The sequence below is a fragment of the Geotrypetes seraphini genome, chromosome 3 (assembly GCF_902459505.1).
Source record: "Geotrypetes seraphini chromosome 3, aGeoSer1.1, whole genome shotgun sequence".
Taxonomy (NCBI): domain Eukaryota; kingdom Metazoa; phylum Chordata; class Amphibia; order Gymnophiona; family Dermophiidae; genus Geotrypetes; species Geotrypetes seraphini.
The window spans coordinates 192,869,202-192,895,998 of record NC_047086.1 but is presented as its reverse complement, the minus strand read 5'-3'; the positions used below and the strand labels follow the sequence as shown (position 1 = coordinate 192,895,998).

The following is a 26,797-nucleotide window of genomic DNA, read 5'->3' as shown; positions in this document are numbered from 1 at the left end:
CCAACCCCAAAAGGCCAGGAGCCACCCATCCATCCAGGAGTCCCACTACCCCCCCAAAAGGGGGGCACAGAACCTGAACCCCAACCCTGAGGCCCAGAACACCAAGGAATCATGCCAAACGGTGACCCCCACGGACCCATGGGACTCCCACCCCAAACACCCGACCCCCAGCTGGTAGAAGGCTGTGGCGATGGCTGCGAATTGCCCCTTTCCCCATGGGACAACCCCTCAACCCCCAACTCAGGAGCTGTAGCCAAGTCCCTCAGTCCAGACCCTGAAGCCTCACCCAGAAACCCAGCCTGCCCCGACGCGGCACAGAGGGCTGGCCCCGCACCTCGCACCTCCCCCACCGGCTCCTGCACTACGTTAGGCACTGCAGAGCTGCGATCCCCAGGCCGGGCAGACGCCTGCCCGCCCGACTTTGCTTTTCCTCTTTGGGGCCCCGCCCCCTTCTGAGGAGCCACGCGGTCCGGCCGATCCCTCGGAGCCCGCCCACTCACCAGGCCCGCTGAGCCAGCCAGTGCGATCGCTGAAAGCGCATCGCATTTCGAGCGACGCGCCGGCCTGCCCCGTTCAAACCCGCCTTCCACACCCACCTGCTCTCCCGGGTCCTCGACCAACGAGTCCCCCGCCCGAAAGGAGATCTCGGCCACGTCGCGCTCCTGCTCCTCCACTGCTGCCAATCTCTCCGCCATACCCGACAAGGAAGGAGGACACGGAACGCCACGAGGTGAGACAAAAACCGACTCAGGAGGACCCACGACGGTTGAGTCCTCCACGGTCCCGCCTTTTATCACTTCACCTCCCCCCCCCCCCCACCGCGCGCTCCTACTGCCACCAATCATTCTAAAACTCTCCTGCCTACCAGCCAATCGCACCGCCCCTCACACTCGCCGCCCCCCCGACCGCCCCCAGCCGATGGGCAACACGCAGGCCTGCCAGCCCCGTGTTATCTTACGCCCATCGACACGGGGGTCTCGGGCTATTCTTTCAGAGAACAGTTAAGCTCTGGAACACATTGCCAGAGGTTGTGGTAAGAGCGGACAGCATAGCTGGTTTAAAGAAAGATTTGAACAATTTCCTGGAGGAAAAGTCCATAGTCTGTCATTGAGAAAAACACGGGGGAAGCCACTGCTTGCCTGGATCGGTAGCATGAAATATTGCTTCACCTTGGGTTTTGGCAAGGTACTAGTGACCTGGATTGGCCACCGTGAGAATGGGCTACTGGTCTTGATGGATCATTGGTCTGACCCAGTAGGGCTATTCTTATGTTCTCATTTTTATTGCTTAATGCTAGGCTTCCTATGATAGCGTTGTGCTTATTTGAATCAATTTTTCTGTAAAAGTTTTGCTTGACTTGTTTTAGTTTTTTAATTTTATTTTTTTGACATTTCAAATATTTTGTCAACAGGAGGTGGAGCTAGGCAGGGAACTAGAGTGCCCTATCGAACTGGTCTTCACAGGGCCCCACAATTTGTAAGACCAGCCCTGGTTAGATCTAATGGGAGGTAAAATCAGACTCACTCTGCCGGTCCTTTATGAAATGGAATCATCTGCTAAGCCTCTTTTTCAAACTGTTCCCTTATGGAAAAAAAAAAAAAGACTTATGCTATAGTTCTTTCCAAATCTGCATCATATGAATTGTTATGTGGGAAAACATTATTCTCTCTACTTGGGTAAACAAGTAGAAAATATTTTGATGACTGACTCAGCTCTTGTGAAACAGACATTTCACAAGCTCTGCCTTCAGCTGCTATGAGGTTAACATTCATAAGATTTGTCCAGCAAAAAAAATCTTCAGGGCTTAAATTACATTCTCCACTCTGTATAGGTAAATTTTGTCTAGACAAATGGATATGGGTCATGCATTTGATATACTGCCTTTCTGTGATATAATTAATGTGGTTTACATATCAAATGCAGGGACTCTCTCTGTCCCTAGTGGGCTTACAATCTAAGCTTTTGCTAAGCTGCATTAGATGCTAATACATTTCTCAACAAAGAAAAGGAGTGGAGCTGGGCAATGGACTTGCACTCCAAAGACAATAAACCAGAATTCAGCCAATGGAATGTCATATAACTGTTTATTCTCATCGAAGAGTCAACAATTCAAAACCCAACACTGAACTGTGTTTCTGTGTGAAAGAACATGCCTGCATCAGGGATACCACAAATAAAAAAAAACAATTAAAACATATGAACATAAACACAATGAGAATAAAAACAATAAAACCACCAAAAAAGGTTATACATGTGAAAAAACAGTGAACATAGCTAACCTGAGTAAATAAATGTTGCTTATCAAGGGTGATACACTGTGAACATACGTATAACAACACTGCAAAAAGAGAAGAACCTACATGTAAAACATAAAATGATAATATTTCTAGACGAGAAACCAAGATAATAATACAAATTGCTTTTGAGGCAAACATAAATTATATATGATAAACAACCGGAGAGAAAAAAAACCCAAATTGTATAGAAAAACAAAAACAAATAACTCCCCCCCCCAACAAACTAGAAAAACTACTCTATGATAAAGGCAAACATTCAACAATATATTGTAAAATTATGAATGGCAACAGATGTATCCAAATAATATTGCAGACGCAGACTAGAAACAAGTGCTTATACAGCATGTCTCTGTCACATGCTCATACATGCCTAACACAGCTTACAATGGCATACCATGGCATGCACTCAGGCATCATGCAGTAAATGTCAAATGTACGCACATTAACCATGCAGTAAATCTAATATTTGTGTGTCGCGCACACCTAAACAGGCTCTAGGCGACTTGAGGAAAGGAAGGGAAAAGGGTTAGGGTGGGAGGAAGGAAGGAGCGGAAGAGGGACAGGAAGCATAAAACTTAGGCGAATTAATTAAAGGTCAGATGCTTATGATGATCTTAGAAGAATTAGTTGTGGAAGAGTGAAGTTTTCAGTTTATTTCGGAATAGGGTGTGGTTGGTTTCCATTCTTATAATCTCTGTGATATCATTCCAGATTTTAACTCCGAGGAAGGTGAACATGGACTGGAAGATTCTTTTGTACTTACGATTTTTTGTCGAGGGGAGGTTCAATTGGACCCTGTTGAGAATTCTGCGTGAGCTGGACCATGCATCAGTTAAGAGATTGATGAGTGGGACTGCCGAGTTATGTCAGGAGGCGGAGCATAGGCATTAAGCGCATTTACATTACCATGTACCAACTGATTAATACAGGAATAGCAGGTAAGCTCTAACTGCTACATAATGGACATGCTAATGGCAACATTAGTACGTAGCCATTAATACAAAAAATAGAAAAGGCCATTTCTGCAGGTCAAAAATGATCTTAGTACACAGCAAAACCTGCGTAAGGATGCTCTAAGGCCCCTTTTACCCCAGCTTAGTAAAAGTACCTCTTAAATTCTTGTACTTGGGTCAATGGAGATTTAAGTGACTTCCTCAGGGTCACAAGAAGCCACAGTAGGAACCAAACCCAGTTCTCCATGTTGTCACCCCTTTGCACTAATCAGAAAAGACCTTTCCTGAGGTGGTGAGAGGGCCTCGTAAAAACTTCTCTCAAACCAAATTTGTATTTGCATACTAGAGTTTGAGTACAGGCTGGCAATGAATCTGAAACATTCCTGGGAATTACAGAATGCTGTAAACTAGCACGTCAGCAATCTGAAAACAGTTGGGCCAACAGCTTAAACAAAATTTTACCCTTTAAGTAAAGCAAGAATTCCAGGGTATTTCAGAAAGGATTTTTTTTGCTCTGTTTTCAGCCAGCAGCTTCTTCCTGTTTCTTTGAGTATCAGTTCAGTGTGAACTGATCTGGTTGTCCACACACATCATCAATTGAATAACATCCCCGTTAGTTGGAAGATATGAACTGGACAGTTCATCAATGCTCTTCCCTAGCAGCCATACTTCAGCACAAGTGCTGCCCAATTCAGGGAAAAAATTTTCAATTCAATTTGGCCCATTGAATTTTAGATTCGATCCACTTTTCCTACCCAATCGGGTGTTTTTTTCAAATATCCTGGCAGGTTTATTTTGTAGCCGCTTCACTCACCCACCCCTTTTGCCCTCTCCAACCCCACACTGTGCTGTGGCATAAACAAAGTAAACAAAAAAGACTTTTCCTCTCTGTTAGGTCCTACCTCACGCTCGCAGTTTAACACCAGCTCTGGCAAGATACACATTTCAAATCTGACATATTGTAATCACAAAAGAGAAAATAAAATTATTTTTTTCTACCTTTTATTGTCTGGTCATTTTATTATTCAAATCATGTTGGCCCAGGCTCTGGTTTCTGTTTATCTTCTGTTAACTCGCTCAACGGTCTCCTACCCATTTGACGCTTTCTTTCTCCATGCTCACCATCTATCTTCCATCTCTGTAGCTTCCTTTCCACTGCCATATCCAATATTTCTGTTTCTTTCCCACTGTCTACCATATCTCTCTCCCTATCTTGTGCCTTTGATCAAACCTCTCTATTCCCCTCTATGCAGCATCTCTCTCTTGATTCCATTATCACATGCAACATTTCTTTCTCTCCTTGCCCTCCACCCTATATCCAACATTTCTCCTTCTCCTCCATGCATCTCTCTCCCCTTCACCATATGAAGGATTTCCCCCCTCTCATTCATTTTTACCTTTGTTGCATATCTCCCTTACTCTCCTCCACCCCATGCCCAACAATTCTTCCTCTCTCCTCTCTTCCCCCTGTGCAGCAGCTTTCCATTCCTCCCTCCCATCCCCCTGTGCAGCACCTCCGGACCTGACCCCCCTCCACCATGAGATCTGACATAGAGCCTCCTAAAGCAGCAGTGGCAGTGGCCGGTGGTAAGAAGCAACGTCCTGAACAGGCTTCTTCTAGCCTGCAATGTCAGGGCTTCCCTCTGCCACCTCACCAGTGATGTCATCAGTGACATAGCAGAGGGAAGGCCCTGGCAGGACAAGCCAGGATCAGCCTGTTCCGACCACTGTCTCTTCCTGCTGGCCACCGCCACCGCTGATGTTGCTTTAGGAGCCCCAGAGGTGTCATTCTAGCCAAGTGGGTCGCTGTTGACTGATTCATTGAGCAATTTTAAAACAGCGACTAATGGTACGACAGACTTTCCATGTAAACTACAGCCAACCTCTGCAAAACTAATCCCACCCTACCAGTCGTCCAGTCGCTGAAAAAGCAACTTTCACACATGCGCAGAGCCAGCAAGGGAAGGTCGAATAGCTGAGAGGCAGGGGAAGCCCTGATGCAACCTCCTGCCTTAGCTGTTAGGTGCAGGAAACCTTTTTTTTAATGGGCACAGATGTTGTGCATAGTATTAACCTTGAACAATATCTGTCCCCATAAAAAAAAAAGTTCTGTCAGCACCCTTCCTGACCACAGTGGCTGCCCCTGCAACAGCAATGCACCCACAGAGAGGCTAGCATCTGTCATCAAAATAGCTCAGGTTGAGATCTGGAGGGGAACTTCTCTGGAGAGAGAGAGTTCAATCACCAGGCTAGACTGCGATGAGCTGCCAGTGTGCTTCCTGATAGTGCTTCCTGAAGTGGTTGAAAGTGGGCTATCACCCAGAGGACATCATCTATGACAGTGTATCACAAACTGTGTGCTGCGGCACACTAGTGTGCCTCCTAAGATTTCAGGTGTGCAGTGGCACACTGGGGAGGAGGAGAGGTGCTGGTTGACTGCCTACAGGACGTGCCTCTTATGGCGAGGCACATCCTGTAGGCAATCTGCTGGCACCAGCACTTCTCCTTCTCTCCGGCCCTCTTCCTTGCTGGCACCCCCCACTGGTGGCTCAGGGAGGGCCTTCGTGTAAGTGCCGATGTCAATGTGATGATGTCATGCATGCACATGATGTCATCATGGTGACATCCACGCACTTCCAGATGCCTTGAGTTGCGGCCACTATGTTTATTATACTGTGGCTCAACAAAGTTTGCAGGACACTTGTCTATGGTCACAACCATCACTCCCAGACTTGTAAGTATTGCCAAGGTGTCAGGACATGAATGTTGAGAAAGGCATAAATCAAGTGTCTTCTTGCATGACTGCGTAAGAAACACCCTGTTCACTCCCATGGTGAACTGAACTCCCAGGTATTCCAGGTGTTGCATCAGAATGAGATGACTCTTCCGAAAGCTGACCACCCACCCTAATTTCTGTAGCTTCTGGACAACTTGAAGAATTGCTAGGTGTCCTTCTGACTCTAACTGGGTTCTGATGAGCCAATCATCCAGATACATATGGACTTGGATACAACCACCATCACTTTGGTGAAGGTCCGCGGCGCTGTTGCCAGTCTGAAGGGCAAGGCTGCGAACTGGAAGAGAAGAGTGAGGTAGAGATGCAAGGGGAAGAGAAGGATGAGAGGGAGAAATGTTAGATATGATCATGGAGAGGAACATTTGGACAGATTGAAAGGGATGCAAAGAGGAGGAAGTTGGACATAGTGGTGGAGGGAATGGAGGGAGAGATGTGGCATGTGCTGGAGGGGGGTGATAGGAGGAGAAATGTTGGGCAGTGGTGAAAGATGCTGCACATGATCAGGAGTATGAGAGAGGGAGAAATGTTGGATATGACAGTAGAGGGGGTGGAAGAGATGCACCATGGACTCCTTGCACTCTTTCCCCACTCCCTTTGCAGCAAGGAATGGAATGAGAGAAAGACAGATGGACAGTGAGAGAGGGAGGGAGACATGTTGCCAATGGGTGTGGAGGAGAGAGGAAGAAAAGTTGGACTCATTGAGGGACAGAGAGAGATGTTGGTTGGGGAAGGGAATGAGGTCTGGAGGAGAAGCATGCAGGATGCAGAAATAAATAAATATTGGATGCACAGTCAGAAGGAATGCAACCAGAGACTAATAAAACCACCAGACAACAAAGGTAGGGAAAATGATTATCAATTTAGTGATCGAAATGTGTCAGTTTTGAGAATTTATATCTGCTGTCTATATTTTGCACTATATTTGTCTATTTTTTTGTAACTATTCCTGAGGTGACACTGCATATTTTAAAGTTATCTGCTTTGATCTCTTTGAAAAAAAAGAAAATAAATAATAATTAACATTTTATCTTTGTAAGTGTGCTTTGTGGTTTTTTAAAGATTTTGTGCTCTCAATCTGTCCATCAGCACACCTTTTTATAGTAGAGGTGATCAAGCTGCACGATGGATTTTTTTTTTTTTTAAAATTAACATTAATTTAAAAAAAATCATGCTTTTCTATCAATACCACAAAAAAACCCAAAAAACAACCCAGTACGAAAGACCAAGAGAAAGTATTAATAAAAGCAGACAGGAGCTCAGACACACCATTACCGTGTGTTGCTGCCACAGAGGGCACAGTAAGGGAAGGGCAGCAGTTGAAAGTATCTGAAGACCACTCTCACAAGGAATGATCAGGCATGCAGTGTTTAGAGACTTCAGTGCCTCTACATCTGGGCCATGTCTTAGCAACTGATGGCAATTAAATCCATTTTACTCAAGTATCAAACAGTTATTATATGCACAGTACTATGAAGGTACATAGCATTGGAGAAATTGCTTTTCATAGTTCCAATATCTTTGCCCCAATAACTACACACATTTGAGCACAGGGACGCTGGATGATTCCTTGGTGGTCACACTTTACATCAGTGGTCTCAAACTCGTGGCCCAGGGGCCACATTCGGCCCGCCAGATACTATTTTGAGGCCCTCAGTATGTTTATCATAATCACAAAAGTAAAATAAAACAGTTTCTCGATCATATGTTTCTTTAGCTATAAATTACAATATTATTATTAAGACTTAGCCAAAAGGAAAGATTTATAAACTATAAAGAGTTTTGCCTCATGCAAAATTGTCATTTCTTTATTAAGACATTAACTATTTTTTTTCTGAGGCCCTCAAAGTAGCTAAAAATCCAAAATGTGGCCCTGCAAAGGGTTTGAGTTTGAGACCACTGCTCTACATGATAAGCTATATATTCTATCACACTGAGTGCCAAATCTGGAGTCATACTGCCAGCAGCTCTACTCCTGCAGAGTAGCCAACACTTCCCATCGTCTCTGGGGATTCGCTGCCCTCTCCTGGCTGTAGACAGCATTGTATGAGGCTGAGTAAATAATCTGCAAAACTTTGATAGCGATCGTGTGTGTTCTGGAAAAGGCAATACCATCAGTCATATCACACAGGTCAACAACTCATCCTCAGACCACAAGCATTTCTGGTATTGAACAGCTATCTTTAAGGACCTCTGCACTCATATATAAATAAGGCAAGAAATCAGAAGCTGGCGCTAAAAATGAACTGTATTTCTGTAATGAACAAGCAGTTACTTTCCACAAATCATATAACACATTGCATTACAGCACATCAGTCTGGAAAGATCACCCAAGAACTGTATATAACAGATATTTAGAAAGTGAAGTCTACAGAAATGCATACAAGAGAAATTTAGAGGACCAAAGGCGTACAAAGAAAGCACTGACAATATGTAAAAATAGACTGCACATATTTACACAGAAGCTGTGCTTCTTCCACTTCTTGTTATAAAAAGCCATGATACGAGCAGTGATCCATAAAACAAACCCCAAATTGTGGAGAAAGCACAAGTCTGACAAGATGCAGTACTTGGAAGTTAGTGGCTTTTATATAAAATATGAATTATGTACATATTTATATATATACTTGTACCTATTTAAAAATCCTCATAAACCTGAAATCTAAAGGGGTGTGGAGAGACTAAGTTCTGTGTCAGACCCATGAACAGCACAGCAGGTGTGGCACAGGTAGGGCTACCAAGTCATTTTACATACATCTAATTGGTCCACACTGGCTGCAATATCAGCAATACAGATACCAAGCCATGGGAAATCATTAAGGATATGGTATACTGGGGAGATGAAAAGGTGTAATGGTATGTGCCTTCATTCTGGGGATGGTAAAAGAGACGTTGCGGGGTAATTTTGGAGAACAGCTTGTAGGGGGCTATATATCACTAACCAAGGGGGGGGGGGGGGTCTACTGATGCCATTTCACTGTATAACAGCCCCAAAACAGATATGTCAAATACCTGAACCTGACTATAATTAATTCAGTTTCATTTGAATTAAATGGTGCAGCAAAGATTTTGTGCACGTACAAAAACTTAACACCAGTACAATTTAATACCAAGCTGACTGGCTGCTGGTTTTCCCCATTGACCAGAGATAGACCAACAGAGCTGCAGGTGAGGTGCAGCAGGTAGAGACCCATGAGCTCAAGGTCAGAAGTTAATTCCTGAGGATCCTGTAAAGAAATATGACCCCTGCCCCTCCCCTTCCCCCCACCCCAAAAGTATGGGTTTGACAGACAGAACCAAAGAAAGAGAAGGCCTCAAGAGTCTATTCTCTCTTGCTATTCTTCTTCCTTGCTGCCTTCACAGTGCTCCCCCACCCAGTTACCAAATGGGTATATGGTCCCTGCAAGGGTTCAGAAGTCACTGAGGATGTTGATGTCTGCAAACTCTTTCCTGTAGCGGTGGGCGTAGAGGATGAGCAGAAAGGCCCATTTCAGAGACATGAGGCTCCAGATGCTGGACAGGTAGTAGCTATTTGGATCACTCAGAGCTGAGAGAAAGAAATAAGTGAAGGAACAGTAAAGAGGACATCATGAAGACTTCTTTCTCCCCCCCCCCTCCCCTTTCAGATCATGTTCTTGAAATCTAACTCTTAAAAGTGATAAATATCCCTGCTTTTGAACAATGTTAGCGATTTTCATCCTTATGGCACACTGGTTTCCTTCACATAACAATGTCAGCTTTCCCCCTACCAGCTTATCTCCTCTCCCATTCAGGAGCTCCTGTTCGTCAGTTGCAAGTCATTAGGCTCTTAATTTATTACCAACAGAACAAAAGAGTGAAGCAACATATCAGCAAGACAACCCTCTGAGATCTCCCTGAGACCCATGATCCCCACCAAGATGCCCATATGCCAGCAGAGATTTATAGGAGGCCAACTATCCCCACCAAGATGCACACTCTCCTGCTGAGACCTCCCCAAGGCCCTCCAGCCCCACTAAGATGCCCATACTCCTGTTGAGACCTCCTCAAGGCTCCCACCCTCAATGCCACATGCAGACGTGGTCCTGTACTTACACTGCTCTTTGGTGGTAGCTAGTGTCAGGAACGTGATGATCCCCACCAGAGCAAGAACCGAGAAGACAGCACCAATAAAGAGGAAAAGCCGGAGTCCCTTCAACCATGTCCGCCAGAAGTCCTGCACGTACATGATGTGAGTGATCAGCGTCCAGAGCGCCAGCACACCTACAACACCAAAGAACAAGATTATTTGCTGAGCAGTTATCACACCCAAAACAGCAGGCAAATACCACAAGGAAATAAGAGTTCCCCCATTGTACGTGGCAGAAGTACCAGGGTCTGTTGGATTTCTAAGAAATCAAGTGTAAACAAAGATCTCTTGGCCTATTCAATCTCAGCTTATTATCCCTTTTCTCTGGATTTGTCCAGACTTTCCACAACTTATGGACTATCTATGCTTTTCCTAAGTTTATTGAATAAAAATATACATTTTCATTTCAGAGAGCTTCTAATGGAAATTGGTCTATGCATCCAGCAGCCTATCCATGAAGGAATGAATAGTTTAGAACAGACATGGGCAACTCCGGTCCTTGAGGGCTGGAATCCAATCGGGTTTTCAGGATTTCCCCAATGAATATGCATGAGAGCTATTTGCATCCACTGCATTCAATACATATTCATTGGGGGAATCCTGAAAACCCGATTGGATTCTGGCCCTCGAGGATCGGAGTTGCCCATGTCTGGTTTATTGTGAAATGCCCTTCCAGTCTCTCTACGAATAGAGTGTGGCGCAGTGGTTAAAGCTACAGCCTCAGCACCTTCAGGTTGTGGGTTCAAACCCACGCTGCTCCTTGTGACCCTGGGCAAGTCATTTAATTGCCCCATTGCCCCAAGTACATTAGATTGTGAGCCCATCGGGACAGACAGGGAAAAATGCTTGAGTACCTGAATAAATTCATGTAAACCATTCTGAGCTCTCCTGGGAGAACAGTATAGAAAACTGAATAAATAAATAAAAACTGTTTACATAAGTCTTTAACTTCAGACATATTTTCGTGAATCAGTCAGCCAGGGAGTTAATTTGTTTGACCGCACTTGTTAGCGTGTGATCATCCTATTTCGATGTAATTCTGTTTCTTCCTTCTTTATTATTTGCTTTTATTATAATCCGCCTTGACCTATTTTTCAGAAAAGGCAGTATAGCAAGTTTTGAATGAACAAACTTATAGGGGTAGCTACTCCTGATTGCTTCTACTGTGCTTGTAGACGTACGCAGTTATTACATTAAAACATTCAAGAGACAGTTCCTGCTCAGAATAGCTTACAATCTAATCGGCAAACAAGTCAAGTAGGGGGTTAGGGAGTTCATCAAGCATGAATGATCTACAGCGAGTGGTGGTTAGGAGTTAAACGCAACCTTGAAGTGGGCCTTGAGTCTGGATTTGAGCCAGGGACAGAGCTTGGCGTAGTGATTCAAAGCGTCTGTTCCAGGTGTATGGTGCAGTAAGAGTTAAGGAATGGAGTCTGGAGTTGGCATTAGTGGTCCGTGGAGAAGAGTACCGAGAGGAGAGACCAGATGAACGGAGTTCCTGGGGAGAAGTATAAGGAGAGATATTGAGGAGCTTCGGAGTGAGTGCATTTGTAAGTCAGTAAGAGGAGTTTGAATTGTAGGCGGCAATGGAGATAGGGAGTCAAGGGAATGATTTGAGGAGGGGATGATATGGGTATAGCGAGTCTGACAGAATATAAGTCGTGTAGCAAGATTTTGGACAGATTGAAGGGGAGAGAGGTGGTTACAAGGAAGACCCGTAAGAAGCAAGTTGCAGTAGTCGAAGCGAAAGGTGATAAGGGTTTTAGTGATGTGCTCTGAAAGGAAGGGTTGAATTTTGGTGATATTACAGAGAAAGAAGTGACACGTTTTGGCAGTCTGCTGGATTAGTGCAAAGAAGGACAGAGAGGAGTCAAAGATAACCCTGAAGTTGCAAGAACTTAAGAATAGCCTTACTGGGTCAGACCAAAAGTCCATCAAGCCCAGTAGCCTGTTCTCACGGTGGCCAATTCAGGTCACTAGTACATGGCCCAAATCCAGAGTAGCAACATTCCATGCTACCGAGACAGGAAGGATGAAATAGAACAATGGGGGGGGGGGGGGTTTATGTGGAAGGATATGTAACTCAGTCTTGGCCATGTTCACTTTAAGTGGCAGTGGGACATACAGGAAGCAATGTCAGACGGATAGGCTGAGACATGGAAGAAAAAAAGACTGCGGGGACAATGCTGAAAAACGCGCTTTACTACATGGACGGTGAATGGATAAATCTTCATCTCCATGTCATTCTCTAGTGTAGAGCCCATCTGTGGGCATGGTGGCAGTAATACTTTGTGAGTGAGCAGGAGGACCTTACAAGCACATGCCTCAAATGGAGAGGCTTAATGGTTAGAGATCTGCCAAGTTACCCAGTTACAGGAGGAAGATTCTGAACTAGTTCTGAATTTATGCAACCCTTTCTTGATACATTGTAAGTATCAGAGGCTACAAATCTAGCACACTGAATTGGGATGTAGGTTCAACCACTGGATTTTCCAAAAAGTCTCCCTCCCAGAGCTGGATAACTTGGAAGCTCTGCAGCAATGAATCAAGAACAAAAAAAAGTTGTGCAAGTCATTTTCACCTTCCATTGCCTCTGGTACAAACTAGAGGGGCTAAGGGATAATGTAATTAAGGTATATATTTACAGTTTTATGCATGAGAAAAGCTTCACAAATTTAAGCAGCAAAATAAAAAGTCACTTTCTTTGGAGTTTATGAAAAGATGTAGACAGAGAGAAGGCAGTATAGGCAGTCTCTGAGTTAAGAACAAGTTCCATTTTCAAAACCATTCTTAAGTTGAATTTGTATGTTACAAAGATTCCTCTCATCTCTCTCTTCCCCATGCATCTGTACCTCACTCCTCTCCCACCATGTCCAATATTTCTCTCTCCCTCCCTATGCTCAACAATTCTCCCCTTTCTTCATTTCCCCATGTGCACTCTCTCTCTTTCCCTGGTTCTGGGTCAGCCACATGCAGCGTGCAAGAGCCACTGTGTGCTGTCCCGGCAAACAAGTGCAGCCGGCGCTGAAGATAAGGAGCAGCCAAGCCGGAAGAAGATGGACATGCGCTTGCAGGGGACAATGATCCTTCACGAACCGGCAGGAAAGTTTTGCGGACTGGCGGTTGAAGAGCACTGCTCTAGATAGTAATGGGGACCAAGTAGCTACTTTACATATGGCCTCAATGGGAGTGGAATGTAGTTGAGCTTCTGAAGTAGCCACTGCTCTAAACCTGTGGGCTGTGACATGACCTTCCAGCGGCGGCCCAGCCTGAACACAGCAAAAAGAGATAGTCTGCGAGCCATGTGGATATTGTCCTTGTGGTAACTGGAACTCCAAGTCTGTTAGGATCAAATGACAAGAACAGCTGAGTGGATTTTCTGTGAGGTTTTGTCCAATCCAGGTAAATAAGCAAGAACATGTTACAGTCCAATGTGTGGAGTGCAGCCTCACTAGGATGAGAATGTGTCTTGGGAAGAAGACAGGAAGAACTAAAGATTGGTTCAGATGACATTTGGAGACAACCTTTGGGAGGAATTTAGGATGAGTTTGGAGAATGACTCTGGCCTTAAAATTACTTTAGTTAGAGTTCATCTCAGTGCTATTACCGTAGTGCTTTTCATGCACCTCTTAACAAAAAGCCATTATCTGTAAATCCCTTAGTCTCCAGATTTATGAGAGGCCTTCTTCAAACCAAGCCATCAATCAAGCCTCCTCTAGGAGCTTGGAACCTTAATGTTGTACTTTCAACCCTAATGAAGCCTCCTTTTGAACCATTAGTGTCTTCTTTTAAATATCTCTCTTGGAAAGTGGTTTTACTCACCTCTATCTCTTCTGCGTGTCAAGTCAGTGAACTAAAAGCACTTGTATCGGATCCTCCTTACACAACATTCTATCATAACTAAATCCAAACTACCCAAGTGGTCCAAATTATAAATAATCATATAAAGAATATAACCCACTAACTGTAGAAAGTGCAACACAAACTTAAATCCTAATCCAGGAAAAGGCCTCAGAATTGGAGCCTACGCATAGTCCTATCATGGACTGAACTGTCAGCGTAGTAAAGCACTCCACGCTCCAGTCATAGGCCAAAAAACCTGGAGTCTATAAAGTTTTTTTCTAACTAAATGTTAATTTTTTGTAAACTTTTTTTCTCCTTTTTCTTACTAAGTTAAACCCTAAAGGTCCATACTAAAATATTCATATCAAAAATGTTCAATTAAATAATGTTTTGAATCTTCAGGGTGTATATTCTGCAGTTATTTTATTAACATAGTCTTACTCTAACTAAATGTAGACGTTGCAGTTTCTTAAGGTTAGAGAAATGAAAGGCAACATAGTAGCAAATGGTCAAAAAGTCTCATAATGATTTTACAATTCACTTATCTTAAACGGTGTTCATTTGTAGCTTTAAGAGACAAGTCGCAGTCTAATGCCTGTGCACTGGCTATGCCGATGCGGCAGCGTTTCGTGGACAATAATGTAAGTCCACTGCTTCAGGGCTAATAGCCAAAGTACATTAAGGCATCTAGAATATAGCAAATAAAGGCATTAGTGTACGTTCTATATAAAGAATACAGTAACAGATGTAACGCGTAGGCTCCAATTCTGAGGCCTTTTCCTGGATTAGGATTTAAGTTTGTGTTGCACTTTCTACAGTTAGTGGGTTATATTCTTTATATGATTATTTACAACATTCTATCATGTCAGAGTCATTCTCCGAACTCATGCTAAATTCCTCCCAAAGTTTTGCATAGTCCCTGTTACCACTATTGGAGAACGAAGACTGGCTAGGACTACAATGAGTTCAAAATGCCACCATCTAACTCCTAAATAATCTTCACATATGAGACCCAATCATCCTGGCACTGAGCACTGCTCACTGGCTGCCAATTGACAAACAATGTACAGTACTCCCCCAATATTTGTGGGGGTTCCATTACAGGAACCCCCGCGAATATTGAAAAACCGCAAATACGGGACAAGGAGCTGGAGGATGCTTCCTGCCTGGTGCCGCTGCCCTGCACCCTGAGGCTCCCGGACACAGACTCAGAGCGCTTCCCCTTGATTCTGGATGGGCTGGATTCTATCACTCCGGGCTGCCTTTCAGATCTGGAGCACTTGCCGGTCATCGCTTACATGAGCAGCCATTGCAGATCCAGAACGACTACCTGCTGCAGCTGGGATTCAGGGACCATGGCCGGGTGCAGGAGGAGGGCATAGAGGCCTGATTTAGATGGTTTTTTGCCTGGGGAGGCAGAATAGGGCAGCTGGAGTGTCGGCGAGTGAAGGAAATTACTTGCGGTATTCAACCGGGACTTCCTGCACTAAAGTCAGGCTTCACCAATCAGGAGCTGTTTTGACAATCAGCTCCTGATTGGTGAAGCCCAACTTTAGCACAGGAAGTCCCGGTATGACCAGGACCGCGAATGACTGGGGGAACACTGTATATTTTAAAGCCTAGTAATGGCATACTAACTTTTCCATGACATGACATCCTGGGGACTCGGTTCAATTCTCACTGCAGCTCCTTGTGATCCTGGGCAAGTCACTTAAACCTCCAATGCCCCAAGTACAAAAACTCAGATTGTGAAGCCATTAGGGAAAGAGAAGGTACCTGAATATGTATAGTACAATAGAAATGATTAACATTAGTAGTAGACAAGTCATATTTTTTTGAGATTTCCATAGGCCAGTATGGTCTATCTTACTGAAGACCCTTGCCAAGTCAATAAAAGATCATGTATAAATCACAATGTATAAGTCAATTTTGCTTACAGTGTTTTGCCTATATCTGTTTTTTTTTAACAGCAAACAAAAACAACAAAGGTGACCAATTGGTGCTAAATCTCTTTTATTGTGATAGACTCGACACGATTGTGTTTCAGCCCAAGAGGGCCTGCCTCAGGAGTCTTATGGTCAAATCATGATAATTAAAACATTCATAATCCATGGAATCTTTTTAGTCATCCTATGAAAGCACTACTCCTTTTTCAACTGGCGTGTACTACTGACTGCTGCTCAAGGAACCAGCGTATGTGGCTGCCCGTGTCGAGTCTACCACAATAAGAGATTGAGCACCAATTGGTCACCTTTGTTGTTTTTGTTTGCTGTTCACTGGTGTGAAGGCAGTTTCTCCTGTTTGTTCTCAAACATGTTTTTTTAACACCATACACATGATCCCTTGGCTAGATCTAAATCTGCACTATGGTTCCAGAAAAGTGTTGCTCCATCCTTTTATTTATAACTATCACAGCTGGTTATTCCATCCTTCCTTTTCTACACATAAATAATCTTTGAAATGCTGAAGCACATATTTATGTTTCCAAATTCATTGGAAAGACTGTGCAGGTTTCAATAGCATGTAATCACTTCCTTGTTCAATAGTCATGGGGGGTATGATGTTTGATTCTGGGGAATTTTCTGGGTGAAGTACAGCTGACATGGCTCTACTGATCATGTGTAAAGATGGCAGTATGTCCAGTCCTCAAGTGCTGTTCATTGGGGGCTGACGTTCAGTGCCTTTTCAGGTAGGGATGTTTAGGAAATAACTGAAATTATCTGCCGGATGGTTCAGGATTTTGGTCTTCTCTGGAAAAGGTTTAGCACCATCTGCTGAACAAACAGATGCACTGCAAGTTTAAAATAGGGATAGAAGCAGCTCTGTGCTCCTGATAGAAAGTTTTGATGTTGTGTTTATCTGCTGCTTTCTACAGTACGCTGGCTTTCTTCTCCCACCATTTGTTTTTCATTTGCCATAGTTTGCTTTGAACTTCAGATCTGATTTGGAGGTTGTCAGCCTTTTTTTCAAGGAACCTGTCAACAACTTACACTCTGTGCAGCTTGTCTAAAACTTCAGCTGTTTGTGCCACTTTCATCAAAGAGGCTCTGATGTTTCTTTTTAAATGAAGCCAAGAATATAAGCTCTTGTGAATTACGTCACATTGGAAAATTGACTCCATCCCACTTCAAAGACTATCTGTGCAGTTGAAGTTCAGAAGATATGCAGCCATTTTAAAATGTAATTCCTCTTGCATTCTTAGAACTATGTTTCACGTGTTAAAGTTTTCTCTGTTTGTCGAACATATAGCTTCTAACTAGTAATCTGCACATCTCATAGCACAAGTAAATCTTTACATCATGGATGTCCCGTCTACTAATGATGTAGTCTGGAAGAGGTCATTGCTCGAAGAAGTGGTACATCTATGCAAGTTGTATAAGAACATAAGAATTGCCACTGCTGGGTCAGAGAGTGGTCCATCGTGCCAAGCAGTCCATTCACGCGGCGGCCCTTAGGTCAAAGACCAGTCCCTGAGTCGAGCCTTACCTGCATACATTCTGGTTCAGCAGGAACTTGTCTAACTTTGTCTTGAATCCCTGGAGGGATCCAGTTTTCGACAACTCTCTGGGTGAAGAACTTCCTTACGTTTGTACAGAATCTATCTCCTTTTAACTTTAAAGAGTGCCCTCTCATTCTCTCTACCTTAGAGAGGGTGAACAACCTATGTTTATCTACTAAGTCTATTCCCTTCATTATCTTGTTTACCAATGGGAATAAGTATTAGCGACGACAAGTTTGTATTCAGTGCATTTGGACATAAGCAAGAGACAGTTTCAGTTGGCTTTGCACAAGCAACTATGTTCTATGAGGTTACATAACAACCAAAGTGGGCACTGAAGTCACCCTGAGTAATGTATTAGCTTGCCATATAATGCAAAATATCTTTTACTACTCACTTTAGTTGCTCATAGAAAGCATCCTTGACAGCCATGCAGATAGGGTCGGCACAGATGACTGTAGCATTGATACCCTTATATGGATAGACATTAATATCTGTTGATCATTCCTTTTGCAAGTTTATCTAAGTTATGTATCAGAGATATTTCAACAGCAAAGCCTAGGCCAGATATTCTCTGTTTGTCTTTAGATCCCAATCTCAACTATACTTGACTCTTGATTCGCCCGAGTCTTGAATTTACATATTGCTGCTATGTTGTGTTTATTAAGCATCCTCCCTAGTAAAGCAGTGCACCTCTCTGGGTTTGTCATTCTCAATCAGTGGGCACATATTCTTTTTCCCAAAATTTATACTGTGCTTGGTTCTTCGGTACACTGTTAAATGGCTAGCCAGGAACCATAACCTGGCAGGCTGTGGAGAAAGTAGACAAATTTTAGGGAACCTTTTCTGCACCTATAGCCATATGGGGACAGCACTGCTATCCATGAAAAGGATAACTGTTAAACTGTAGGATATAAGTGGCATATCTACCTAATCTGTGCAAACCATCTTGTGGTTCCAGACTTACAGTATCATCATCAGGCTGTTTTCATCTGTCTTTTGCTACATGATTTTATTAAGTTTCAAGTTTATCAGGTTTTTATATCCCGCCTATCAAGATTATCTAAGCGGTTTAACAATCAGGTACTCAAGTATTTTTCCCTACCTGTCCCTGTAACTATTACAAAAAATATATCAGTGGATTAGAATGAAAGAGGTAGCGGCACTCTCTCATCCAAACACACCACATGCTGGCTGGTGCAAAAACCGCCACAGGTTCAGCAGTGTAATATGAACGTTTTATATTGCAAAACCTTTCCTAGGTAAGCTGCCATCTGAGGACTCAAAAACCTTACCTGCTTACACTATTGACTCTTAGCTGAGGCACAGCTGATGAGATGTTACCACATATCAGTGGTTTAGCCTGAGGTTACGAGGTCCCAGCTGTCTATGTGTTACTGCAAAGATACACTGTGTTTTGGTGGCACAGCAGGTGTACAGGCAGAAAGACTTCTGCATATAGCTTCCTCTTTCACCTAACATGCCAATATGCTGCCAACTCTATGACCATAACACCATCTTATACAGCACTCCATATGCAGCCAGCACTATACAAATGTAAGAGTGTCACATATGCTGTTTGAACTGTATAAATACAAAAACACGAAGGATCCGGTGAAATTTGAGGAATGGTCTAGTGTTTGGCAGCTAAAATCTAATGCTAAAAAATGCAGGGTCATGCATTTGAGATGCAAAAGCTTGAGGAAGCAGTACAGCACACGCGGTGAAATGCTTCTGTAAACGAAACAAATGCAGGATCTTAGGGGTGACTACCTGAATCTTAAAGTCACCAAACAAGCAGATATCACATTGCATCATTTATAAAATTCTCTTATTAGTTTTCAAACTCCGTTCAACAGATACCCCACCATTTCTCAGTAAGTAATGTATATACTCAGATATAAACCTAGATTTTTGGGCCCAAAAAAATGGGGATCTTGGTTTATATTTGAGTCTTACTACTATTACTTATTTCTATAATGCTGCTAGACGTGTGCAGCGCTGTACATTAAACATGTAAGAGACTATTCCTGCTCAATAGAGCTTACAATCTAATTAAGACAAACAGGACATATGGGGGTTAGGGAATTTCTCACAGAGGGAATGATAAAACAGACATGGACCCATCTCAGGCCTCTCCCTGGGCCTACCTTAAGCTCTGCTGGTCCAGTGATGAGCCAGGGCAAGAGCGATCTTCCTATGCTTCTGCCCCATGCAGTCTCACTACTCAAAATGGCTGATGCAAGTTCCCACATGAACCCTGTGAGACTGCCATGAGTTTGGTTTATATTCGAGTCAACCTTTTTTTCCCCCTTTTTTGGGGGGAAAAAGGTTACCTTGGTTTATATTTGAATAGGTTTATATTTGAGTATATACGGTACTTGACATTTTATACTCCACTAGAACAGTGGTTCCCAACCCTCTCCTGGAGGACCACCAGCCAGTCAGGTTTTCAGGATAGCCCTAATGAATATGCATGAGGCAGTTTTGCATGCCTGTCACCTCCACTATATGCAAATCTCTCTCATGCATATTCATTACAGCTATCCTGAAAATCTGACTGGCTGGTGCTCCTCCAAGACAGGGTTGGGACCCACTGCACTACAACACTGAGATCTCTCAATCAAAATTGCTTAGTAGTCATGACATTTAAAGAGAAATTCTTAGATTCCAAGCTCCCAAACCATCTCAGACAGCAACCTTCACGTAATAATTTTATGAAAGACCTTAAGACTTTTTTTTATTCAGAGACATGTTTTCTTAGGTATTTGTATTAATAAAATAATTATGCAGTATACTTTACCAAGAGCAACTAGACCATAGCTTTGATGTTATGTGTTTTCCTTTTCCCCTTGCTTTCCTATTATAAATTGTAGTTCTTCCCCTCTACTCTCCTGTATTCTATATTACTTTATCTCTGTTTTTACTTCATATTACTTTATCTATGTTTTTATTTTATTTTAATTATTTTCTAATTTTTATTTTACTGATGCCAATTTTATTGTAAGCCATCTACTATGTGATTTGCAGGATATCAAGAAACAATAAAACTTGAAACTTGATAAAGCAACAAAAGCTAGAAAGAGAATTGGTTAAGAGGAAAAAGGAGGCAAGAGTACCTCTCTATAGATCTCATTTGAAGTACTGTTTGCAGTTCTAGACATTGTACCTTCAGAATGATATAAACCAAATGGAATCCATCAAGAGGTTAAAGACATAAACATGCTGAGCTCTGAGCTTCCCATCTTCACATGGATTCAGGAACTGATACCTCCTTGAAGTCTGGTATCTCTTCTACTCTCAACACCCTTCTTGCATCTCCCCCTCTCTCAATTAACCCCCTCCCCTCCCCCCCACCCACCCCTCCCGTGGTGATCTTCAATCCTGTCTTTCCTGCCAGAGGTTGCTGGCAACAATTCATACCCTGCTTGTAGCCTTCCTCATAGCCTTCCCTCTACTGCAGTGGTCTCAAACTCAAACGCTTTGCAGGGCCACATTTTGGATTTGTCGGTACTTGGAGGGCCGCAGAAAAGAATAGTTAATGTCTTATTAAAGAAATGACAATTTTGCATGAGGTAAAACTCTTTATAGTTTATAAATCTTTCCTTTTGGCTAAGTCTTAATAATAATATTGTCATTCATAGCTAAAGAGATATGATCAAGAAACTTTTATTTTACTTTTGTGATTTTGATAAACATATTGAGGGCCTCAAAATAGTACCTGGCGGGCCGCATGTGGCCCCCGGGCCACGAGTTTGAGACCACTGCTCTACTGTATCCCATCCTATCCCACCATAAAATGGAAGCTGAATCAGAAGAGGTGGGACCCAGCAAAGGAAAGCTCTTGTCTGGCCACAGGAAGTGTGTGTAAATCACTGCTACTCCAGCAGTAGATTAAAGGAACACTGGGAAAGGGTTGCAGAGAAGTGATCTGGACCTTGGGGTGGGAGGGGAGAGAGGGAGGTATGCTGAACAATGGGAGGGAGGGAGGGAAGCCAGAGGGTGAGATACTAGGCCTGGTGAGAAGATACTAGGCCTGGAGATGATGCAAAACTGTTACTCTCTGCCCTGAAGCATCAGCATCATTTAGAAAGTAAAGCATGCAGATCTTTCCAAATTTATACACCAGACCCACTGCTAGAAAATCTTACTCAATGGTTTTTAATCTCATTCACTGTGGTTGTGACTCTCGCTCTTTGGAATGGGCCACACTTGGCAACTCTGAGGACAGTTATTAAAATGGTGAACAGCCTTCAAAAGGAAGGAATGTTGGATTTAGTTCACACTCTCATTTCTAGCACAAGTTACATTTGAATACAGTAAAGAGGGTAAAGAGGGAGATGGGACTTGATATACCGCTTTTTCTGTGTGATTTACACAATCAAAGCGGTTTACATGGGGCAATGAAGTGTTAAGTGAATTGCCCAGAATCAGTGGAACTCGAACTCACAGTCTCAGGGTGTTGAGGCAGCTTCTCTAACCACTAGGCCACTCCTAGATATTTCCCTGTGCCCAGAGGGCTCACAATCTAAAGACCCAATATCAAAAATGAATTAACCAGGCAGGGGAAGCTCCTGACAAGTTAAATCACATTAAGCCTTTCAGGAGGGATATTCAATGGCACTCACCCGGACAGTGTCAAAAATATCCCTCCTGACCGCTATGGCACTCCCTAGTTAGCACCAGAATGGTCCAGTGGTGGAGTCTGGAAGGAGTTATGCTTGGAACCAACAATATTCAACGTTGTCCACACAGCTAACTAGTCAAGTAGGACCACTTAAATAGCAATCCTAACTTTGCCTGGTTTAGCTATGTGGATATGGTTTTGAATATCAGCTGTACCTAAATTAGCTGGCAACCATCCGTGTTTCAAAACATGCTCATTGCTGCTGGCTGAATATTGACTGAAATTTGTACAGGAGGAAATGAAGGATTCTCAGCTCACTGCTCTAACTCTTCTACAGGGCCAAGTGAGGCACTGGCTCAGGGTGTCAAAAAGCCTGCCTGCCTCACCTGCTCCCTTGCAGCAGCCAAATCCTCTATTCCTAGGTCGAGCACTCCCTCTTCTTTCTCAGACCACCCTCTCTCTAGTCTACCATTAAATGCAGTTGTCTCCTCTCGAGTACCAACAGCATTTCACCTAATGCTACCAGCGCCAGCATCTTCTCTCTGCCATATCCTTATGGAAACAGCAAGTTACATCAAAGTGGGGATGGATGTGGCAGAGGGAAGATGCTGGAGATGGTTCAGGTAGCATTAGATGAAACACTGTCAGGGTTCAGGACAGGACAACTGCATTTAAAGGTACACCAGGGGATGGTGGCCTGAAATAGAGGGGGGGGGGGGCTGTGTGCCAATGGGGGATGGGTGCGCCAAACCAAATGTTGGATCAGGATGCCACAGTCCCTTGGAGACAAGCCTGTTTCTCTACATATGGTAACACAGATAATGATCTAAATGTGTACACACTGGAGGAAAGATGGGATGGGGAGATAGGATAGTGGCATGTCAAATACTTTGAAAGTATAAATGTATAGATATTTTTCAACAAAAAAGAAGCTCTGGAATGAGACGTAACAAAAGTAAGGGTGAAAGGGGCTAAACTGAAGCCAAATTTAAAGAAATGTATTTACAGAAAGAGTGGTACAACTGCCTTCCAGAGGAAATGGTGGAAACGAGGAATTAAAGGAAGCATGGGAAAGCACAAAAGATCTCTGAGGGACAAATGGCTGCAGAATTGAGCAGGTGAGGGATGCCGAGACTGGATAGTTCAAATGGTCTTTCTGCTGTTATGTTCTATGTAAAAGCACCTTACGGAGCAATATAAAAAACTGTACTATCTTGTGCACTTCCACATCTGCTGTCAGTGCTATAGAAATAACCCATTACAGTGACATTTACACTTTCAGCATTAAAGTAATATATAAGAACACTTTGTGCAGAGCAATGCATGCTAACAGCAATATAAAAGTACAAATCTTGTAGAACTGAAAGTATTTAGTATGGCAAAATATATCCATTGATTAAGCACAGGCTCCTTCTCAGAAGTGCAAACTCACAGGCAGAGGAGGAAGGGGTGGGGGGGATCCCTGCCAACAGCAAAAATCCTGCTCTGGTCTCACACAAAGTTACAGCTCTTCGCACATGACAGGAACTTGACTCAGCAGGAAAACTTGGCTGCACAACTCTCTAACATGACTCAGCACTTCTCAGTGGGTGGAGGATCCCTCTATAACCGGCAAAACACTTTCCTCAGAAGCCAGCAGGATTACTCTGTGAACCATGTCCCATACTTTACAAAACCCTACTACTATAGTGCTACTAAACATACATAGTGCTGTACATTATATGCAGGTACTTTCTCTGTCCCTAGTGGGTTCACAATCTAAGTTTTGTACCTGGGATAATGGAGGGTTAAGTGACTCATGCTAGGTCACAAGGAGCTGCAGTGGATTTGAACCCAGTTTGCTACGATAAAAGCCTGCTGCTCTAATCATTAGGTTACTCTTCCACTCCAGCCAGTGGACTGGCAGAGCTACAACTCTGCAAGATGGTCTGCAACTTTTGAAAATAGAGAGACTGGCTACCTGGTTCTGACCTACTCTAGACATAAGTACATAAGCATCGCCCTACTGGATCGGACCAAAAAAGTCCATCAAGCCCAATATTCTGTTTCCAACAGTGGTCAATGCACATCACAAGTACTGTACCTGGCAGAATCCCAAAAGAGTAGAACAGATTTTATCCTGCTTATCCTAGGAATAAGTAGTGAATTTTCACAAGTCCATCTTAATAATGGTTTATGGATTTTCTTTTAGGAAATTATCCAAACCTCTTTTTAACTGCTTGTACCACATTCACTGTCACTAAATTCCAGAACTCAATTATACATTACAGTAGAGTCTCAGTTTACCGGGTCTCAGTTAACTGGGACTCATAGAACCGGCAAAAAAAAATCACCAGTGGAAAAAAATCAGCAGATTCCTGAGCCGTAAATTCTCCCTCCCTCAGGACCCCAATAACCTCCCCTCCTGCCCCAAAGCACCAGCAGTCCTCCCTCCCTCCCTCAAGCCCCGAAGTGGCAGAAGCAGGTGGTGGTCCCGAGTCACTCCCTCCCTCCATTCCTTACCTAAGCACAGCCACTCAGCAGGAGGCAGCCTCAGGCTGCTCACGGCCAACCCTGGCAGGGCCTTTCCTCTGATGCATTGGAAGTGATGCATCAGAGGAAAGGCTCTGCTGGGGCTGGCCACGAGCAGTCTGTTTTGAGACTACCTCCTACTGACTGGCTGCACTCGGGTAAGGAAGGGAGAGAAGGAGGGAGCGAGGGAGTTTACTGCTCAGGACCACCACCTGTCTCTGCCACTTCGGGGCTTGAAGAAGGGAAGGAGGGCTTTGCAGCTCAGGACCACTACCACACTGGTGCATCGAGGCGGGGGGGGGGGGGGGGTGGAATTGGGAATGTGTTAGACAAGGTTTCTAACATACTCTCAATTAACCAGAAAAACAAACAGTTACCGGTATCCACCACTCAGCCTCTTCACTCCCTGCTAGGCTCTCTACCCTGATCCCATCCCTCCCTTCCAGGCTCTGCACCCTGTCCCACCTCCTTGCTCTGTACCCTGTCCCCCCTCTCTCCCGATCCTACAGGCCTCAAGCCTGCCGTATGACCTGGTGGTCCAGTAGTAGACCGCTCCTGCCCCACACTGAGCCCCTCTCAGAATGGCTGCCTTGAGTTCTCGCAGCCCAGTGGTGTACTGGGCAGGAGCGAGCTTTTTATGCTAATGCCTGGCCCTGAGCTACTCCCTGAATGGCTGCCACCAGTTCTCACGAGTCCTGCAAGAACTGGCGGCAGCCATTCAGGGAGCAGCTCAGGGCCAGGAAGGAGCGCAAAAAGCTTGCTCCTGCCTGGTAAACCGCTGGGCCACCAGGGATTCAAAAAGGTACATGGGGGAGAGGCGGAAGGAAGATAAAAAATTGTCAGAGTCCACTGGGACAGGAGATGGGAGGGATCCCTCCTGTCCTGGCCCATCATATAATACAGCAGGCCGGCGGAAACCTACAACAAGTATGGAATGGGGATGGGTGGGTGCTGACCTGAATATAAGACAAGACCCCTATTTTCATGCAAACTTTTTTTTTCTTTTTTTAATGGGCACAGATGCTGTGCATGTTACACACTCACAATATCTGCCCCATTTAAAAAAAAAAAAAGAAACTTCCCCCACCACCTCCCCCCCCGCCGATAACGGCCCTCTCCAGAGAAGGCACCGTGAACCGGCCCCCCTCCCTGCACTAGCGAAAACGGCAGGTGGAATGCCCACTTTCTCCTGCCATGCCAACTCCCCCCCATCACGAAATAAAATTGATGAGGGATGCCTACTCCCTCCTGTCAATGCGACTCCCCTCACCCCCTGAAGCAGCGATACAGAAGGCCCAATCCCCCCAAATACAGCGATACAGAAGGCCAGGCACCCCCCCAAATATCCCCTACCCTTCCCCTTCCCCCTAAAAAAAAGGCAGGAGGAATACCCACTCCCTCCTGCCACCTGAATCCCCCCATACCTTTTTAGAAACAGAGTAGGATGGAAGCTCAGTCCGTCCCACTAGTAGGCCTGCCACTCCAAAATGGTGGGCCTTTCCCTCCCTGGTGCATCATGTGATGCATGGGGAGGGGCCTGAGGCCCTGATTGGCTCAGATGCCTATGGCTCCCGCCCCTTGGGAGAGGCCTTAGGCATCTGAGTCAATCAGGGCCTTAGGCTCCTCCCTCTGTATCCTGTGATACAAGGAGGAGGAGTCTAAGGCACTGATTGATTCAGTCAAGCGAATCTGGGCCTTACACTCCTCCCCCTTGTATCATGAGATACAGAGCAAGGAGCCTAAGGCCCCGATTGGCTCAGACGCCTAATGCTCCTCCCAAGGGAAGGTGCCTTAGGCATCTGAGCCAATCAGGGCCTTAGGCCCCTCTCCGTGTATCACAAGATGCACCAGGGAGGGAAAGGCCCAACATTTTGGAGTGGCAGGCCTAAGAGCAGGACGGACTGAGTTTCTGTCCTGTTCTGTATCTAAAAAGGTATGGGAGGGTGGCAGGGGACGGTGTTGTCCTCCAGTGGCAGGAGGGAGTGAGCATTCCTCCTGCCTTTTTTGGGGGGAAGAGGGAGGGGAGGGGATGTTTGGGGGGCACCTGGCGCAGGAGTGGCCTTCGGTGGCAGGAGGCAGTGGGCATTCCTCCTGCTGTTTTTGCTGGTGCAGGGTGGGGCGGTTCGTGGTGTGTTCCTCAGGGAGGGAGAGCCGTCATAGGTGGG

At 44.4% G+C, this 26,797-nt stretch overlaps 1 protein-coding gene across 1 annotated transcript in view; it reads right to left on the bottom strand.

Annotated features, from left to right (window-relative positions):
• Window positions 1-8,274: 8,274 nt before the first annotated feature.
• The window catches only part of SLC48A1 (solute carrier family 48 member 1), a 29,649-nt gene continuing 11,126 nt past the window's right edge, over window positions 8,275-26,797 (bottom strand). Inside the window, exons 2-3 of the mRNA XM_033935464.1 lie at window positions 10,119-10,286; window positions 8,275-9,591 (exon numbers count right to left, since the gene is read on the bottom strand). Of these exons, the coding sequence (XP_033791355.1) occupies window positions 9,455-9,591; window positions 10,119-10,286 (305 nt within the window). The 3' untranslated portion in view covers window positions 8,275-9,454. The remainder of the gene's footprint in view (window positions 9,592-10,118; window positions 10,287-26,797) is intronic.